The following is a 15,086-nucleotide window of genomic DNA, read 5'->3' as shown; positions in this document are numbered from 1 at the left end:
AATAAGTAATTTGAAAATGGAAGGCATTTAGAATAAATCGCGCCTAAGCGATAGCTTAAATAACATCGCTAGCCAACACTTAAGACGAGTCTTTGCGAGCGTTAGCAACACTGACTGTTGATGATTTTCAATATTAAAGGCACTCTGCTTTGCCTTGGCTGCGTTTTTCTAAACAAAAAACTGTTCCAAATATCAAAACGTATAAATTTTTGTTAGGCGTAGTTGTAAAATTGTGCAAAACGTTGTGTGAATTACAAGTGCCATGCTGGTAGATGTTGACATGCAAATGCAGCGGCATTAACGACTAGAAACAACAACAACAATAAAGAGCACACTCGGAAAAGCAAAAAAGGGACATCGACATCGATTTTTTGCACCCTTTTTGTTGCGCACATATATATATATATTTTGCGTAGGCAAATTAGCACACAAAGAAACAAGCGACAAGTGTCGCCCTGGACTGGCAAGGAAGCACGCAACGATCAAAACAGTAAACAGCTATTAGTTTATTGAATCTCAGTGCCTCAGGGAAAGGGACGCTCAATGAGCGGCGGCGGCGAGGAACACGAGCAGCTGAAACAGAAGGCGCGGCCAACGTCAACGTCGCCGTTGCCAGGCGTCTCAAGGTGAGCAAATTATATATATATATATAAATACATATATATATATTTAAATATATACATATACATACACATACATATAAATATATATTTAATGCTAAACGCATTTACATACTTTTTGTCTGTTGCAGCGCATCGACTTCATCAGCAGCGGCTGCGGCGGCCGCATCGGTGGCCAGTAGCGGCGGCAATGGTCGGGCCACACCTGAGATGAAGCGCTCGGCTGTGCGCAGCCTTATACAGCGCTACTTTCATCAGCTGCAGTCAGGTTGTGGCAATGTCCATTGCAAGAATACCAACTGCGCTTCCAGCGGCAAAGTTCCGCCCATGACGCCCAACGAGGTGGCCGCACGAGCCCTACATCTCTTCTCACAGGACGCCCAATTGTGCGATGGTGCGCCCATAGCAAACAGGTGAGTGAATAAATTAAGAGATAGCAACTGACTAACGTCTCTTGCCTCCTGACAGTCCGCAGCAGGATGTGGACATGCTTTCGCCAAATGACAGCAGTAGCAGTAGCAGCAACAGCTCCACTAGCACTATTACATCCGCCAGCACTACAACTACCACCAGCACCCAATCGCAATCCCAATCGCAGTCCCAGTCGAACGCGCAGCCACAAAGCTCCATGGAGCAGTCCGAACGGCCGCTAATGATAATTGATTTGGTTAAGATGCCCACAATGGGATCGCAGGCGACAATAACCACAACGACGACAACAGCTGACGACTCGGACCCCTGCACACCAACGCTGCCATCTGTGGACTTTGTTGACGCTGAGTTGCTGGAGGGACTCTACACGCAATGCCATGCAGCGGACAGCTACGAAAGGCTGTGCCAAATTATTGACCATGTTTTCTCCAGTGTCGATCGACTGAGCAAAAGTTTTGTCTGCCGACCGGGCCAAGAGCGACAGCATTTGGAAAGTAAATCGAACAATGCGCTGAATAAGGAGCAACTGCGTCAACTGGAAGGTGAGCACGATAAAGATGAGGATAGCACACAGCGAACGGCAACTCCAACCGAACTATGCCCAGCCTCTACTGCAGCAGATGACAGTCATGTGGCTGAAAATGCTGATGAAGCCGATGTGGATGATGATGACAACGACGAGGACGAACCAATGACTCAACAGGAGCAAAACGAAGAGTTTCTACATAGGGGCACCAAGGTGGATTTCCGTGGATTACGCCACATAAAGCGTCTGCTCTTCGGTGCGCCCTGCCAAACAATTGCTGAGCAAATCACCAGCAGCGTCATTCAACTGGCAGACTATATACGGTATATGCGGTTGTACAGGCAGGATTCGTGGGAGCAGGTGCTGCATTGCTTGGTTATATGCTTTGACATGGCCACCAACAGTTAGTATTGCATTGCTCTATAAAGGCATAGCTGTACAGGAGCTAATCTCTGATTCTTAACTCTATTCATTCATAGCTACGGCCAACAACAGCGTCACGGACATGGAGTATCTCGATCGCGTGCTGCCCAAGCTTTGTCATGCAGCTGCTGCAATGCCTGTGCAAGCGCAGGCTCGACTCGCTGTCATATGGAGTGAGTATTGTGCGGATCAGCTGCATACGCTGTTATCCTCGTGCCAGCAGCAAATAACACTACAGGTGCTGCTCGACGAGGAGTCGGTGCGGGAGAACGAGCATATCATAAGCGTGACCAAAGTGCTAAAGGTGAGTCAACAAAATTTCTTTATGCCTCTATCTAAAATGTTTTTCTTTCGTAAAGATCGTGTTTTATGCCAACATATTGGCCAGCGTGTTGGAGCGCCCTTCTTGCCGTCTGCCTTTACAGGAGGTGGGCGAAAGTGAGGCCGATTCTTCTGCTTCTGCCGTAGAAGATGGCGAGGATCTATTTGTTTACAACTCGCTGCAGCAGCCGCATATGCCAAAATTTGCTGAGGATCCGCTAGAGAAGTGCTTGCAGGTCTCGTACATTGACTGTCGAAGTCCTTTGGTCCCGCTTGAAGAGTTCTACAATGAGGCACTTAGCGAGCATATACAAATGCATCAGGATTATTTATCCTACAAGACACTGGCCATGGAGAGCGACCTGGGGTCCAGCCACACCAACTATTTTTGCTTTATGCTCTATGCATTCATCCTAACGCCGGCTACTAAAGTCGATGCCCTCTACTACGACTGCCGCATGCGTATGTACAGCGAACGTTACTCTTCGTTGTATTCTATACTTCAAAACTTTGGCCAGGATGGCCAAGAGGGTGCGCGACCCGATCTCAAGCTGACGGTGCGACGCGATCAACTAATCAACGATGCCCTCATTGGAGTAAGATTGAATAGCAACGTGAATTTATATGAAGAATTTTGTGATTAATGATTGAATCGGCTTACAGCTGGAACTTGTTGCAATGAGCAATCCAAAGGATCTAAAAAAGCAGCTTGTGGTGGAGTTTGTGGGGGAACAGGGAATTGATGAGGGAGGCGTATCCAAAGAGTTCTTTCAACTTATCGTTGAGGAAATATTCAATCCAGCCTTTGGCATGTTTGTGCAGCAGGAGGAGACCAATAATATGTGGTGAGTGTTAGGCTTAAATAACATATTTCACCCTTTTAACCATTCGCTTCAATAGGTTTAATGCCACGCCATTTGAGAATGGTGCACAATTTACGCTGATTGGCATAATAATTGGCTTGGCCATTTACAACAATGTCATCTTGGCTGTGAACTTTCCAATGGTTGTCTACCGGAAGCTAATGGGCTATCGAGGCACCTTCTATGATCTGTGCGACTGGAGTCCAACGCTGTACAAGAGCTTGAAAGCCATGCTCGACTATCAAGGCCATGACATGGAGGAGGTATTCGAGCAGACGTTCAAGATTAGCTACAGTAATGTGTTTGGCGAGCTGGTGGAGCACGAACTGGTCCCACATGGCAGCGAAGTGCTAGTCGGTCAGCACAACAAGCGTTTGTTTGTTAATTTGTATAGCGATTTCCTGCTGAACGTTAACATACAACAGCAGTTCAAAGCCTTTCGCAAAGGCTTTGAAATGGTTACCGATGAGTCGCCACTGAAGCTACTCTTCAGACCAGAGGAAATCGAAAAGCTAGTCTGCGGAAGTCGCGTATGTTTACAAAAGAGATTCTTAATTTTCATTTAAGATATACTTTAAATAATTTTTTCTATTTTGCAGGAGTTTGATTTTGTAGAGTTGGAGCATTCAACGGAATACGAGGGTGGGTATACGGAGGAAACGCAAATCGTGCAAGATTTCTGGAGTATTGTGCATGCCATGCCACACGAGTCCAAGCGGAAGCTGCTCGAGTTTACAACAGGGTCGGCACGCGTTCCCGTTGGAGGCTTGAAATGCTTACGATTGTTAATCACACGTCATGGACCGGACAGCGATCGATTGCCCACGTCGCACACGTGCTTCAATGTGCTGCTGTTGCCAGAATACAGTAGCAAGGAGAAGCTAGAGGAGCGTTTGCTCAAGGCAATAAATTACTCCAAGGGCTTCGGAATGCTGTAGTCGCCGCAAAGGAATATGCCAAAGTAGTTGGTACACATACCTCCAGGAACGCAACAGATACCACCTTCGATATAACATGATGATGATGAGATGATGAAGATATCGACGAAGTTTAATTAGTTGATGAGCTTTAGTTTGTTTTTGAATTTGTCATTTATTTTTGATACAACTTGTTCAAATGAGACAATATATGTGTGTGTGTAAATGCTCAATGTGGCGCGATGGCAAGAACGCAAACTTAGCAAAACTTGATTTAAATAACTATATATATAATTTACTATGTCGCTCAGTTAATTGTATATAACATAAATTACATTTATTCGCATACTCATACACTCATGTATTTACGTTTGTAATGCAGCACGCATAAAAATTTACTGAATAAATTTTAAGTTATGCGCCAATTGTTTGCTTTTATTATCGCTCGATAAGTTTTTATTTATTTAGCTATCGATAAATAGTTCAGCGTAGTCGCGTTTTACAGCACTGCTTCTGCATTCATATTGTCTTCGTTTACGAGTGTCGTATTTTGCATTTTCATTCATGTTATCATCGTTGTTGTGTCCGGTTGTGCAGCGGAGTAAAGCTGTGAATTGTCTCATTTCAAAACAAATTTTCCTCGCGGACTATGCAACAATTATCATAACATAAAACTGTGCGTTAGAATTGTGAAAGTCAGTGTGTGTGTGTGTGCGAGTGTGTGTTTCTTAGCTTTTTAGGGAATAACAAAGCCAATGCCATGCAAAACCAGATGAATTGCGCATTGTTGTTTTTGGCGTCGGTCTTGTTGTTTTTGCAAGGAGCTAGTACCAGTGCAGCAGATGCCGATGTTGCTGCACCCGCCGAAGTTGTTGCAGCTGCACCAGCGCAGCCCAACTTAAATGGTATGTGTGTCTAGAATCTGGAGCATATGAGTTCATCACTGGAATTAGCAAGGCATAAGCACTAAAAATTATTAAATTGCATTCAGCTGTAGAACGATGCGCCTACACACACGCACACAGATGCAGGCATTGCCTATGCAACTGTGTATGTACGGGTGTGTGAGCGAGTGTAATTCTTTCTCTTTCCAACTGACTGCGTTTTTTGTTTACGTTCCTTTGCTCTTTCCTCTTATTGCTTTCAACTCACGCGGTCGTTAACATTCAAAGTGCTTAATGATGTGTACAGGATGCTCAGCTCTTGTTTTAATTATTTTAGTTCATAAGCAGAATTCTTTTATTAACTTTTTGCATGCACTATTTGGTGTAAAGTGCTTTTCCTTGTTCCAACTACGTCATTTCATAGATCCTGCGTCCCTGACACAGGAAAATTGGGTCATCAATATGTATCGAAATATGTATAATAATGTCATTGACATAAACTTTTACTATTTTTCTTTTATTTAATATATAATATTGATTTGACAAATTACTATATATTCTATGATTTGTATTTAGATTTAAAAAACAAATTTTTCTTTTTAAATATATATAAAAATTATATGCAAAATTACGATTTAAGACAAAATATTTGCATCTTAATTTTATTTTTTATTTTTTATTTCATTTTCCAACTTTTAAGTTTTTTTCTGCTCCAATTAACATTTTGTTTTCGCCCGATTCAGATAAAATCAAAGTCTTCACCGTGGCCACAGAGCCAACTGATGGATATCGCCGTTTTATACGATCTGCTCATGTTTACGACATTGAGGTAAGTTCTTAAAAGTTAGCTAAAATTGAATTATAATAAACTTTCGAAATGGCACAGTTAACGTTAAATTCTAACTGGTTAGCATCGGGTCTTGTCATATTTTAATATCTATTGTTGAGGTTTGATATGCAAATTTTTGAATTTAACGTTTATTGTTTTTTTTACGATCAATAAGTTAACTGAAAAGAATTGCTAATATTTTTAATGTATTTCTTTTTATATAAAATTGAGCTTCGATGGTTGCTTACAAATTAACTTATATAACTGAATAATAGGTTAATACTATTTTTGACCACATCAAAACTTATTCTTTTCGCTAACTATTAGATATTTTAATTATATATATTTTTCAATAGTATTATTTTCTTCGTGTTGTTATTCTGATTTATGTTCTACTGATAGCACCTGCTTCAAAATTTGAGCTGATGTTTCCAAAAATGAATTTGATAAGCATTGGCATGGAAGTCGTTAGGCTCAGGACCTAAACCCTATTTAGTGACCTCATAAAAATTCCATTCAGAAATAGATTTCCAACAAAATGTTGATATAATATATATAAAATTTACCTACTTACCTAATTGATTTATTTCAAATAAGGAATAAATCACCTAAGAATAGCAGATGCCTGAATTCTCTTAGTGAGAACCTGACTTTTTATTTGAGGTTGATGTGAGGGAAGTATATACATATATGAGCAAGTATAGCAGTATTTAAGATATATATTACATTTGTAGCTCATCCAGGCAAGTATGGTCAAGTAATGGAACTTTGATATCCATAATTATCTATAAATATTTTATAGCTCTAGCTCTTAGGGTTTGATGCTTCTGTTAATTTTAGTTTTCAATGAATAAAGAGAAATTTTGAGTATATAACTTTCGATCCTAATAAACGAATTGCCGATTGTTTTGAAGACTTGTAAAAGTTATTTCAAAGTTGATTTATTGCCTGTTAGCAACTGCAGAGCTGAAAGCAATTCTTATTGTTTTCTATAAATGAATTTCGAAACTTAATTAAATGTCGCTGTATTTCGTATACACATGAAGTGTGCTCATATATGTGTACAAATTTATATATACTAAGTATTCATAAACAAATGATTGGCCCGAAGACGAACTCTTGCCTACATATCTCGGTTTTGCGGCACACTTTTATGACTTTGTGTTGATTGTAGTTGTCGTATATATACAGTATATATAGTGTATAAATATATATAGTATGTTGTCCAAGCATCCGGCACTAGCGTCCAGATGACTCTGCATCACTGATGTGTTACACAGAGATTGGCTGTGGCATTATATGTCTGTGTGTGTGATGGGGCACCATACAGCGAACACATGTGGCTGATCGCATTTCGATGTTTACTTTGTTGTGTTTAATCACGTAGTCCATGCAGCCAGTTAGAAGCCCGGGTGTAATTAGCACAATTCAGTTCCCGATTGTTCCATTGATACTGCCTCAGTGCTTTCCTCATATGTACATATGTGTATTGTATTCGATGATTTGCTTATCAGCTCCAAGCTGAAGCCGGTTTCCCTATACGAATGTGTCGCATAGTGTCTTACGAATGCTTCTCATGTTCATCTTGTGAAAGAAATATTCACAAAAGAAAAAAAATGCTGATTAGCCGGTTTGCCGGCTTTCGTTCTCGAATCAGTTCTAAGATTTCAAATTTGAACTTTATTTTCGACTTTTTGTTTTATATGATTATACTTTATATATCAAGAATTGTGTCAACTTAGCCATTTAAGATCGTTTCTTCTACAGGCTGTTCCAGCAGTTTCATCAGGCTTCAGCACACAGAATCTTCTAATTTAACAGACTTTTAAGTTCTATTCTGTTAACAGAATCTGCTTAAATACTGTTACTTAACATTTACTTGTATATTACGGCAATATGTTAGTAACATACATACATACTGAAAGTTAACAGTTGCTATAACATTTTTATTACATAGGGTCAGCTTTAACAGTATAATAACATAGCTAAAACATTGAAAAGTTTACATAAGTCAGCATGCATAGCAGCTGAATATATATTTAGAGAGTATACCTAATAACATAGTAATAACATTTTATAGATTACATATGCAAAAATGTTATGCTTTAACTTTTGAGAACAAATCAATTAAAGTTTCTTAAGGAAATTAAATATATTTTTAGGTATTATTAATAAATTCAGACAGATAAATATAAAACGATTTATTTTTTATTTATTTATTTATTATTTATTATTATTATATAGATATTATTTATTATTTTTATTTCTAATGTTTTATTCATTTTAAATATTAGATTTTAATATACTCTATAAGAGAATTCAGATCTGATATAAAAGATGAGAAAAGCACACTCTTGGAATGGGTGGCAGACCCAAGCTGTACACTGCTTATAGGTGTCTCAAGACTCTAAATAATAACTATCTCTTCTTCATCTCTTGACAGGTGACCACTCTTGGCATGGGCGAAGAATGGCAAGGTGGCGACATGAAAGGCGTGGGCGGCGGTTACAAAATCAATTTGCTGCGTAAGGCTGTCGAGGAACTCAAGGATGCTCAGGACACCCTAATACTATTTACGGACAGGTAAAGAACACTATTCTTACTTAGTTACTTACTTTTAACACTTGTACCCCTACAGCTACGATGTCATCTTTACAGCTCCACTTGAGGAGATCCTCGAAAAGTTCAATGAATCTGGTGCTAAGTTGCTGTTCTCGGCAGAGAAATACTGCTGGCCCGACAAGAGCCTTGCAGACCGTTATCCCGAGGTGGAGGGCAAGGCGTCGCGTTACTTGAACTCGGGCGCCTTCATTGGCTATGCGCCACAGGTGATTGAGCTGCTGAAAGAGGACATCGAGGATACAGGCGATGATCAGTTGTACTACACGAAAGTCTTTCTGGATGAGGCAAAGCGGACCAAGCTGAACATCAAGCTGGATACGCAGTCGCGTCTGTTCCAAAATCTGAATGGTGCCAACAACGATGTAAAGCTCGAGGTGGATCTGGACTCGAACCGGGGCACCTTGCAGAATATTGATTTCCTGACCACACCCGCCATTATCCATGGCAATGGACCGAGCAAAGTCAATTTGAATGCCTATGGCAACTATCTGGCCAAGACCTTCAGTGGCGTCTGCACCTTCTGCCAGGAGTATCCGCTAGAGTTGAATGTGAGTAAAATCTTGCCAATTTATGATTTACATGCTTTTCTAATGAGCTTGCTTCTCTGCAGGAACAAGAACTGCCTGTCATTACGCTAGCTGTTGTGGTGAATCAAGCTGTGCCTTTCCTTGATATGTTCCTTGCTGGCATTGAGAAGCTGAACTATCCTAAGAAATCGTTGCATCTCTTCATGTTCAGCAACGTTGAGCTGCACGATGAACTTGTGAAGTCCTATGTGGAGAACCAGGGCAAGAGCTATGCCAGCGTTAAGCATATCCTATCTACAGATGGATTGAGCGAGAGTCTAGGCAGGCAGTTGGCACTGTGAGTTTGAATATATAATATTGTTGATATTCCTTGGAAATTCTTCATATATAGGTAGATTCAAACCACTAACTAGCATAACTAATTGACGCTTCATTCTTCTCTTACAGCGACAAGGCAAGGCAAAAGCACAGCGACTACATATTCTATGTGGACGGCGATGCCCACATCGAAGACAGCGAAGTGCTGCGTGAGCTGCTTAGAATGAACAAGTAGGTTTAACAACCATATATATATGTATATAATGATAGGCATATATATATCAGAGTAAACATTTAACTCTTAACCATTGCAGACAATTTGTGGCGCCGGTGTTCTCCAAGTATCACGAGTTGTGGAGCAACTTTTGGGGCGCGCTCTCCGAGACGGGCTACTATGCACGCTCCCATGACTACGTGGACATTGTCAAGCGGAATCTAATGTAAGCTAAAATCTGGGGAGGCATTCAAATGGGTTCAACTTTATTGCTTAAACATATAATGGAAGAAGGAAACGGATTAATCGAAGGCAATGGAGAAATCGGTCTTAAAGCTGCGTCTGTCTATCGAATACATATTGTCTGCTGTGCACTCGTAAAGGCCGGCATCCATCTGAGTAGCCGGATCAATTTCGATCTTCGACTTGACGCGATCATCGCCAATGGTCCATTCGTGCACGTGCATATACAGATGCTGATAGATTTCGGCGCCGTCCTTGTACCAGGTTATGTGCGGGCGCGGATTGCCCTTGGCCACGCACAGAAAGGCGATCTTATGGCCCAGCACGTACTCGAGATCAAAGTGCGAGGCCTGCAAGATTTTGGCGCCCTGTTGCCACAGAGAGATTAGCTAATAATCTTTGAACTACTTCTCTAACTTACGTTATTGTTGTTGTAGTACTGGTCGGATTCGGGATCGCGATACTTGCCCGTTATCGGCAGGCCGATCTGCACTCGCGACTTGGTGCGTCCACGACCGCGTCCACGTCGCGCCTCAATGACCGGTGCGGTTAGCATTAGTAGGACCATGGCCAGGCTTAAGCTGATCAGCAGGCACTTTGCTTGCATCCTATGCTGTCTCTCACTCAAACGTTGCTGTGCGAATCTCGTCTGCTCGGCGACTGAGCAGCAGCTGTTGGGGACAGTAGTTCGCCTGCCACTGAGCTCGGCCAATTTGCCACAATTGGCGTCGCTTGGGTCTCGCATTTAAATCGCCAGCATGCCAGCAGCACCAGCAGGCAGCAGGCAGCAGTTCGGCATTTGGCATTTTGTTCTCAGATCGCTTTGCACACCATTTGATCGCATCTGATATGCGCAGCTCCACAGGTTGCCTTATTTCACTCAATTTCATTTGATTTGATTTGCGCACTCGCTGAATCTGCATGCCTCTGCAATAGTCTGTCCAAAGGCCAATCTCTTGGCGCACAGTGAGGCAAAAGGTGGGAAAATTAGAAAACTGTTTATATAAATATATATATATATATAACTTTACATATATACATATATATATGTAAAGTTATATATAACTTATAAATAATTTACCTGTTCGTAAACTATAGATTCTCTTCACATGCTTGACATGATTTTGTTTAACAGGTGATGAGCGATTAGTTCCATTGAATTGTTATTTATATATACGTTTTTTTTAGCTATCGTGAATCACTAGTTATTAATGTTCGACAGAATGGTATTTTGTCTATCTAATTACTAACTACTAACTGATCTAGTCTGATAACGTTTTGACATGACTCAAAAGCAAACCTCACTGAAAAATTGTATCTATAAATATCTTAGCAGTGCTCTCTTAACAGCAAACTGTTATTAACAGCGCTGTTAACCTAGTGTGTGGCGCTAACAGCAAGGAAACTGTTGTGGAAGGCCTACACCATAAATCTTAACAAATTTATTCATATCTAACAATTTATTCATATTAAACATTTTCTTATATATAAATATATATTTCGCCAATCTTAGCCCACTGTGCAATGGCAATATAGATCCCCAACATAACCAAGCTCATTTGCATAGTCAAGTGCCGCAGTTTGTTTTGGTTTCGCTTGCACTCATTTTAATATACATTTTAATAAAATAAATGCAAAAAAATTGTTTCAATCAGGTAATTGAAGACAATTTGTCGGTTACGCACACAGCATAACAGAGAGAGAGAGAGAGGGAGAGTGAGCGTGCGAAAGAGAGAGAGAAAAGTAAACGAATATGTGACGAAAGGTCGAGAACAATTGATACAAACAAAAACGAACTTGAAGTTACAAATTATATTTTGTTTTTTATTAAAATATTACAACAAGAATGTGGTACAATATGTCAGTGAGAAATGAAGAACTTTATAGAGAACGTTAAAAATTAACCATGGCATAGTCCGTGCGAAAGCCTCGACGATCAATTGCATAGATATTGTCCGCCTGACATTCGTAATAGCCTGGAAAGATGTTGGAAATCAAGATTTAATAGATATATAATACTAAATGTAAAATGTATAACAACTGCGAATATAATTTTAAAAGTTTTTATTAATTTCGCTAGATCTTGATCTCAGCTAATAACTGTATCTTAAAAGTCAGCCTACCTGCATCCATTTGCGTAGTTGGATCTATTTCCATTTTAGATTTTATAATCTCTGGCTCTGGATGGGATTCGTGTACCTAAAAATATGTCAAGGAAATAGAAGAAAATATATGTTTGTATAAATTTGATGAGTTTCTTATTTGCTGTGAATTTACCTGAAAGAATCGATGTTGATATAGCTCTGCGCCATCCTTGAACCAGGTGATGGTTGGACGTGGATTGCCTGAGATATAGGAAGATGTAGAAGATATAGAGAATAAGAAATTGTATGAATGAATGAGAGAGAACTAGAAAGAGAGAGGGAGAGACTTAGAGAGATTTTTTTAAAGAGTTTGTAATAGAGTTTTAAGAGAGATAAAATGTTCATATTCTGTGATATGGAAAGAGATAGTAAATGGTTTAGCCTACTATAGAGAGAGCGAGGCTTGTGGAATTTGAACTGTCAATCATATAGAGATGGAGGCAGAGATAAAGAGATAGCGTGTATTTAAGTAGCTAAAGTTATGAACACATAGGAAATATAAACTTCCTACTTACCCTGTGCCATGCAGAAGAAAGTTATTTTGCGACCCAGTGTATAATCCAGTTCAAAGTGCGAGGATTTTATAATCTTGGCACCCTGTTAGAGAGAAAGGCAAGGCTTTGTTTAACTAAACATTCTATAGCAACTATCAAAGCAAGTCTTCATAGAGGAGTTCTTTGCAAATAGATTCTCCAGCAAATTATAACTCACGTTCTCATGATCGTAATAGTTGACGGCATCCTGTGATCTGTGTTGAATGACGACGGGCTTTTTGCCTGTATAATTGCGACGTAGAACATTTCGACCGCCAGTGCTTCCTGTGTTGGATAGGTAGATATATGATAAATCTCTAGTTGTTTATATAATTTTGGAACATGCTTTGATCGTGCTCACTTTGTGCGTGCACCTGGCAAAGATCACTCGACAGCAGCAGCAGCAGCCAGAGCAGGGCAAATGCTTTGATCTTGCACTGGTTCAACCAGGGACTGGGCATAGTTGCGATCGGTGATTGCGCTGACTGCGGCTTTGCACCCGTCTGTCAGCGTGCAATGTTTGGTTCAAACTGCGACCAGATTTTAGGGGTTAGCCCCCGTTTGTTTATCTCACTGATTGAATTTAATCTGTGCCTCGCTCAGCCTCGCGAGAGTTTGCTACTTTCCATTTCCACAACATTGTTGCGAAATCCATATATATTTAAATAAGTGTGTGTGTGTGTGTGAATCTGTATATATCTAATTGTTCTTCTCTCTTTTTAGCGGCATGTTCAATGTGCCACATGTGACGACAATTTATCTGATCAAGCACAGCGCCTTCGATGCCATCAAATTTGAGCACAAGGAATTCGACCCTGACATGGCCATGTCCGCATCTTTAAGAGAAGCGGTAAGTAAAGCTATATAATACTGCATTTAACTATCTTAATGAAATTGTTTGCTACTTTAGTTGATTAAAATAAGCATTCATTCAGCTGCATTGATAGCAAAGTATTGAAAAGATCTTTTGAGCACGGGTTTTTATTTTAAGAAGTCTTCTTTTCACATTTACCTAAATCGAAATTGTATTTTGAATAATTTTGATTCATAATTTAATAATTCTGAAAATAAGAATTAAATAATTTATTTCATTAAATCAATTTAATATTCACAACTTGCTTTTATTTGGATTAGAATAAAAAGATTCTTCTATCAGTTCGAGAATTTTCTAAAAGCGACTTTCGGTTCCCTAAAAAATGAATCAATTATTGTCTGACTTAGGCGCATCAATAACATTATAATTGAAATATATATTACGCCTTAAACAAGAAATCTATTTAATTTTTTCAAGCAGGTTTTAATGTTTTATCTTATCATATTGTATTTGGGGTTCGTTAAACCCATTTCAAATTAAAAATGGGTAGATCTAAGATCTAGACAGAGAGAGTGAGAGCTATTTCTTTTGTTAAATTCTGTCTCTACTATACTGAACAATTTCTAATTTGTGCTCTTCCCATTGTCTCTTTAGGGCGTCTTCATGTACGTCAGCAATCAGCGTTATCACGGACATCTGATCAATGCGGACAACTTTAATACGACCGTAGCACGTCCCGATTTCTATACACTGTTTAGCAATCGCTATGACTGGGCCTTGAAGTACATACATCCCAATTATTCGGCGCAGCTGAACGAGAGCATGGTCATTCCACAGCCCTGCCCGGATGTCTATTGGTTCCAGATTGTGAGCGATGCCTTCTGCGACGATTTGGTGGCCATTTTGGAAGCGTATGGCAAATGGTCCGATGGCAGCAATAACGACAATCGATTGGAGGGTGGCTACGAAGCGGTGCCCACACGTGATATTCACATGCGACAAGTGGGACTCGACTCGCTCTACCTGAAGTTCTTGCAAATGTTTGTGCGCCCGTTGCAGGAGCGCGTCTTCATGGGGTATTTCCATGATGTAAGTCGGAGTTCGAGGCATTTTCGTTTTTCATGTTTGCTAATGAATATTTCCTTTGCTCTGCAGCCTCCACGATCACTGATGAACTTCATGGTGCGCTATAAGCCCGATGAGCAGCCTTCCCTGCGCCCACATCATGACTCCTCGACCTACACAATCAACATCGCCATGAATCGGGCGGGCATTGACTACGAAGGCGGTGGCTGTCGCTTTTTGAGATACAATTGCTCTGTTACGGAGACGAAGAAGGGCTGGATGTTAATGCATCCGGGTCGCTTGACTCACTTCCATGAGGGCCTGCTGGTAACCAAAGGCACACGCTATATTATGATTTCGTTCATCGATCCGTAGGCGTTGCCCAGTCAAACTACTTTATGAACTGCCATGAAAAGGCCACTCCAAAGAATTTATAGTTAGTTTAAAGTAAGCAACTCGAATCAAATCTAGTTTAGTCTTGGAATGTGGTCCATTATATTGCCTTAGTTTGTCATTCGTTTGCCAAACATCCTGACTAAACACAAAGTTTGTCTTCGTAATTCCAGGGTCTGACACAAAACTTTATTAAGCCTTAAGTTTAATCTAATTTTTTCGAATCGTGTTCAATTATCTAAGCAAATACAACAAAAAGATGTACGCAAACTAAAGAAATTTTTTAATAAATGATGTTTAAGATATCGTAAATATATCAAAATTGGTGCGTTATTTATTTGTAGAGCATTTGAATTTCGCGCCCAATACAGGTCTGTTAATTTGCACTGCTTTTGCAG

The 15,086-nt window shown here is 40.1% G+C and overlaps 4 protein-coding genes across 4 annotated transcripts; 2 read left to right on the top strand and 2 right to left on the bottom strand.

Moving 5' to 3' along the window:
- The first annotated feature begins 104 nt into the window (after positions 1 to 104).
- LOC111593136 (ubiquitin-protein ligase E3A) lies at positions 105 to 4,381 on the top strand. The gene is made up of 8 exons (XM_023305736.2): positions 105 to 626; positions 752 to 1,033; positions 1,089 to 1,981; positions 2,058 to 2,305; positions 2,361 to 2,918; positions 2,986 to 3,167; positions 3,223 to 3,715; positions 3,785 to 4,381. Exons 1-8 carry the CDS (start codon positions 544 to 546, stop codon positions 4,121 to 4,123), a joined length of 3,078 nt encoding a protein of 1,025 aa, XP_023161504.2. The 5' UTR covers positions 105 to 543; the 3' UTR covers positions 4,124 to 4,381.
- Positions 4,382 to 4,441: 60 nt separating this feature from the next.
- LOC111593137 (procollagen-lysine,2-oxoglutarate 5-dioxygenase) lies at positions 4,442 to 14,957 on the top strand. The gene is made up of 10 exons (XM_023305738.2): positions 4,442 to 5,007; positions 5,730 to 5,815; positions 8,259 to 8,398; positions 8,454 to 8,985; positions 9,048 to 9,301; positions 9,412 to 9,513; positions 9,597 to 9,722; positions 13,140 to 13,266; positions 13,885 to 14,319; positions 14,386 to 14,957. Exons 1-10 carry the CDS (start codon positions 4,863 to 4,865, stop codon positions 14,668 to 14,670), a joined length of 2,232 nt encoding a protein of 743 aa, XP_023161506.2. The 5' UTR covers positions 4,442 to 4,862; the 3' UTR covers positions 14,671 to 14,957.
- LOC111593138 (immunoglobulin domain-containing protein oig-4) lies at positions 9,752 to 10,602 on the bottom strand. The gene is made up of 2 exons (XM_023305739.2): positions 10,161 to 10,602; positions 9,752 to 10,107 (listed from the first exon to the last, which is right to left on the bottom strand). Exons 1-2 carry the CDS (start codon positions 10,482 to 10,484, stop codon positions 9,799 to 9,801), a joined length of 633 nt encoding a protein of 210 aa, XP_023161507.1. The 5' UTR covers positions 10,485 to 10,602; the 3' UTR covers positions 9,752 to 9,798.
- LOC111593139 (immunoglobulin domain-containing protein oig-4) lies at positions 11,593 to 12,974 on the bottom strand. Its single transcript, XM_023305740.2, has 6 exons — positions 12,778 to 12,974; positions 12,595 to 12,701; positions 12,399 to 12,480; positions 12,017 to 12,084; positions 11,863 to 11,938; positions 11,593 to 11,715 (listed from the first exon to the last, which is right to left on the bottom strand). The coding sequence occupies exons 1-6, from the start codon at positions 12,875 to 12,877 to the stop codon at positions 11,633 to 11,635; spliced, it is 516 nt and encodes a 171-aa protein (XP_023161508.1). The 5' UTR covers positions 12,878 to 12,974; the 3' UTR covers positions 11,593 to 11,632.
- Positions 14,958 to 15,086: the final 129 nt, after the last annotated feature.

Source organism: Drosophila hydei, unplaced genomic scaffold (assembly GCF_003285905.1).
Source record: "Drosophila hydei strain 15085-1641.00,03,60 unplaced genomic scaffold, DhydRS2 tig00000001-arrow-pilon, whole genome shotgun sequence".
Lineage (NCBI taxonomy): Eukaryota > Metazoa > Arthropoda > Insecta > Diptera > Drosophilidae > Drosophila > Drosophila hydei.
Note: the sequence above shows the minus strand (reverse complement) of the source record. Positions and strands in the feature narration are given on the sequence as shown.

What these genes read in the sequence shown, in the direction of transcription:
- LOC111593136 (XM_023305736.2), top strand. Translation starts at nt 544, where the DNA reads ATGAGCGGCGGCGGCGAGGAACACGAGCAGCTGAAACAGAAGGCGCGG. An exon ending in CTTTGACATGGCCACCAACA is followed by an intron (nt 1,982 to 2,057) that starts GTTAGTATTGCA and finishes ATTCATTCATAG; the next exon opens with CTACGGCCAACAACAGCGTC. An exon ending in TCAACGATGCCCTCATTGGA is followed by an intron (nt 2,919 to 2,985) that starts GTAAGATTGAAT and finishes ATCGGCTTACAG; the next exon opens with CTGGAACTTGTTGCAATGAG.
- LOC111593137 (XM_023305738.2), top strand. Translation starts at nt 4,863, where the DNA reads ATGCAAAACCAGATGAATTGCGCATTGTTGTTTTTGGCGTCGGTCTTG. An exon ending in CTCATGTTTACGACATTGAG is followed by an intron (nt 5,816 to 8,258) that starts GTAAGTTCTTAA and finishes ATCTCTTGACAG; the next exon opens with GTGACCACTCTTGGCATGGG. An exon ending in GAGCTGCTTAGAATGAACAA is followed by an intron (nt 9,514 to 9,596) that starts GTAGGTTTAACA and finishes TAACCATTGCAG; the next exon opens with ACAATTTGTGGCGCCGGTGT.
- LOC111593138 (XM_023305739.2), bottom strand. Translation starts at nt 10,484, where the DNA reads ATGCGAGACCCAAGCGACGCCAATTGTGGCAAATTGGCCGAGCTCAGT. An exon ending in AGTACTACAACAACAATAAC is followed by an intron (nt 10,108 to 10,160) that starts GTAAGTTAGAGA and finishes CTGTGGCAACAG; the next exon opens with GGCGCCAAAATCTTGCAGGC.
- LOC111593139 (XM_023305740.2), bottom strand. Translation starts at nt 12,877, where the DNA reads ATGCCCAGTCCCTGGTTGAACCAGTGCAAGATCAAAGCATTTGCCCTG. An exon ending in TTGCCAGGTGCACGCACAAA is followed by an intron (nt 12,702 to 12,777) that starts GTGAGCACGATC and finishes TATCCAACACAG; the next exon opens with GAAGCACTGGCGGTCGAAAT. An exon ending in AACTACGCAAATGGATGCAG is followed by an intron (nt 11,716 to 11,862) that starts GTAGGCTGACTT and finishes ACATCTTTCCAG; the next exon opens with GCTATTACGAATGTCAGGCG.